Source organism: Pistacia vera, unplaced genomic scaffold, assembly GCF_008641045.1.
Source record: "Pistacia vera cultivar Batoury unplaced genomic scaffold, PisVer_v2 Contig344, whole genome shotgun sequence".
Taxonomy (NCBI): domain Eukaryota; kingdom Viridiplantae; phylum Streptophyta; class Magnoliopsida; order Sapindales; family Anacardiaceae; genus Pistacia; species Pistacia vera.
In genome coordinates this window covers 2,186,570-2,188,938 of record NW_022196162.1, presented here as the reverse complement: position 1 = coordinate 2,188,938, position 2,369 = coordinate 2,186,570, and the positions used below count along the sequence as shown (strand labels likewise).

Here is a 2,369-nt window from a genome sequence, read left to right as displayed (position 1 = left end):
TCAGAGACTTTTACTTAATCTTAGCTAAACCACTCAAGTTTAACAACTTCATTACAAAATAAGCTGAGTCAACAAATTCAAAAATTTACAAAAGACTTAAACTACTGAACTCTAGAACAGCACCATGCACGTCCATCTACAATAGCAAAATAGCTTCAAACTTTCAGCAACCATACTTCCAGCACAGCACCAACCTTTAACACTCCACCTTGGTGCTTTGGTTAGAAACACCAAGTTCTAGCCTTAAGGCTTCAAACTTGGATTTGCACAATGCCTTTGTCATAATGTCAGCGACTTGATCTTCCCCTCTGCAGTGCACTAAATTAACTTCTCCACACTGTTCAGCTTCCCTAACAGCATGATACTTAATCTTAATATGCTTAGTTCTACCGTGGAGTATAAGATTCTTTGCCATTGCAACAGCCGACTAGTTATCACATAAAATCAAAGTAGGACCACCTTGCACTTGATGCAAATCATTTACCATCTTCCTAAGCCACACAGCCTAGTTCACAGCTGCTGCGGCAGAGACGTATTTAGCTTCAGCAGTAGACTGTGCCACAGTTTCCTACTTCCTTGACAGCCAACTGATTGCACCCTTATTCAGATAGAACACATAACCAGAGGTGCTCCTAGCATCATCCAGGGATCCACCCAAACCACTGTTAAAGTACCCAGCAACCTCAAACTTTCATATTTCCTAAACTAGATGCCTAACATGCTGGTTCCTTTCACATACCTCAGCACACGTTTGGCAGCTTTAAGGTGCAATTCACTTGGATTGCTCATAAACCTTGAGAGGTAGCTTGCAGTGAACATTAGATCAGGTCTGGTGGCTATGTAATATAGCAAACTTCCCACTAAGCTTCTGTATTTCCCTTCATCTACCGTCTCTACACCATCTGTTTTGCTTAATTTTAGGTTGGGAACCAGTGGAGTATTCACTGGTTTGCAATTCTCCATTCCAAACCTCAAGAGAATCTCGGTTGCATAACTTTGTTGACATACAAAAATCTCACCAACTGCCTAATTTATCTCCATGCCAAGGAAGTACTTCATCAATCCCAAATCTGTCATTTCAAATTCAGCTTGCATATCCAACTTAAACTGGTCCAATTCATTAGGATTACTCCCTATCACCAACAAGTCATCAACATATAGAGAAACCACAGCCACTCCCTTCTCAGTTTTCCTAATGTAAAGAGTGTGTTCATTAGGACTTCTAGTGTATCTAAGGCTACATAAATGGTCATTTATTCAGCTGTACCAGGTTTTAGGGGCCTGCTTCAAGCCATACAAGGCCTTCCTTAGTAGGTACACATAGTCCTCCTTTCCTTCAACCTTTTAGCCTTCGGGTTACTCTACATACAGCTCCTCTAAAATCCATCCATTTAGGAATGTTGACTTGACATCCAACTGGAAAATTTTCCAGTTGAACTGAGCTGCAAGTGCCAATAGCAGCCTGATTGTGTCTTGCCTAGCAACCGGGGCAAAAGTTTCTGAAAAATCAATGCCTGGTTGCTGTGCAAAACCCTTCACCACCAGCCTTGCTTTGTGCTTGTAGATTGAGCCATCAAGGTTGATTTTCAGTTTGAAAATCCATTTCACCTAAATAAATTTCCTTTTTTCAGGTCTTGGTACTAATTTCCAGGTTTGATTTTTGTCAATCATGCTCAGTTCTTCCTGCATTGCAGCCCTCCATAATTCAGATTTTGCAACATCAAAATAGCATCTTTGTTCCACCACTGCCACATTGCACCTTTCATACACATCAGCCAGAGTTCTAATTCCTCTAACAGAATGTTTTTCTTCCTCATCAGAATCTGCCTCTTGAATCAGAACCTCATTTCTCTCTTCTTGACATGATTCAGCTTGCACATCAACCCTTTTTTCTTCCCAGTTCCAGACTCCACATTCATCAACCTTTATGTCCCTTGTGATTACAATCCTCTTGGACTCAGGAACATAAACTCTATAAGCTTTAGAGTTGCTGCTGTAGCCTATAAATATCCCAATTTCTGTCTTGTCATCCAGTTTGGACCTTTTGCTAGCTAGGATCATCACATAGGCTATGCTTCCAAATTCTTTCAGGTTCCCTACTGTTGGCTTGACTCCACTCCATGCCTCAATTGGTGTTTGATGTTTGACTACCCTGGTGGGCAGCCTATTCAGTAGGAAAACTGCTATATTAACAACTTCTGCCCAGAACACTTTAGGGAGGTTCTTTCCAACCATCATACACCTGGCCATTTCCATAATGGTTCGGTTTCTTCTTTCACAAACACCATTCTGTTGAGGGGTGTATGCTACTGTGAACTGCTGTTGAATTCCAGCTAGGCTGCAGATTGTCTTGAACTCATTTGAAGTGT

General features: G+C 41.2%; 1 protein-coding gene across 1 annotated transcript; it reads right to left on the bottom strand.

Moving 5' to 3' along the window:
* Positions 1-568: 568 nt before the first annotated feature.
* Positions 569-963, bottom strand: LOC116138841 (secreted RxLR effector protein 161-like). The gene is made up of 2 exons (XM_031424499.1): positions 740-963; positions 569-662 (listed from the first exon to the last, which is right to left on the bottom strand). Exons 1-2 carry the CDS (start codon positions 961-963, stop codon positions 569-571), a joined length of 318 nt encoding a protein of 105 aa, XP_031280359.1.
* Positions 964-2,369: the final 1,406 nt, after the last annotated feature.

What these genes read in the sequence shown, in the direction of transcription:
- LOC116138841 (XM_031424499.1), bottom strand. Translation starts at nt 963, where the DNA reads ATGGAGAATTGCAAACCAGTGAATACTCCACTGGTTCCCAACCTAAAA. An exon ending in GCTGCCAAACGTGTGCTGAG is followed by an intron (nt 663 to 739) that starts GTATGTGAAAGG and finishes GTACTTTAACAG; the next exon opens with TGGTTTGGGTGGATCCCTGG.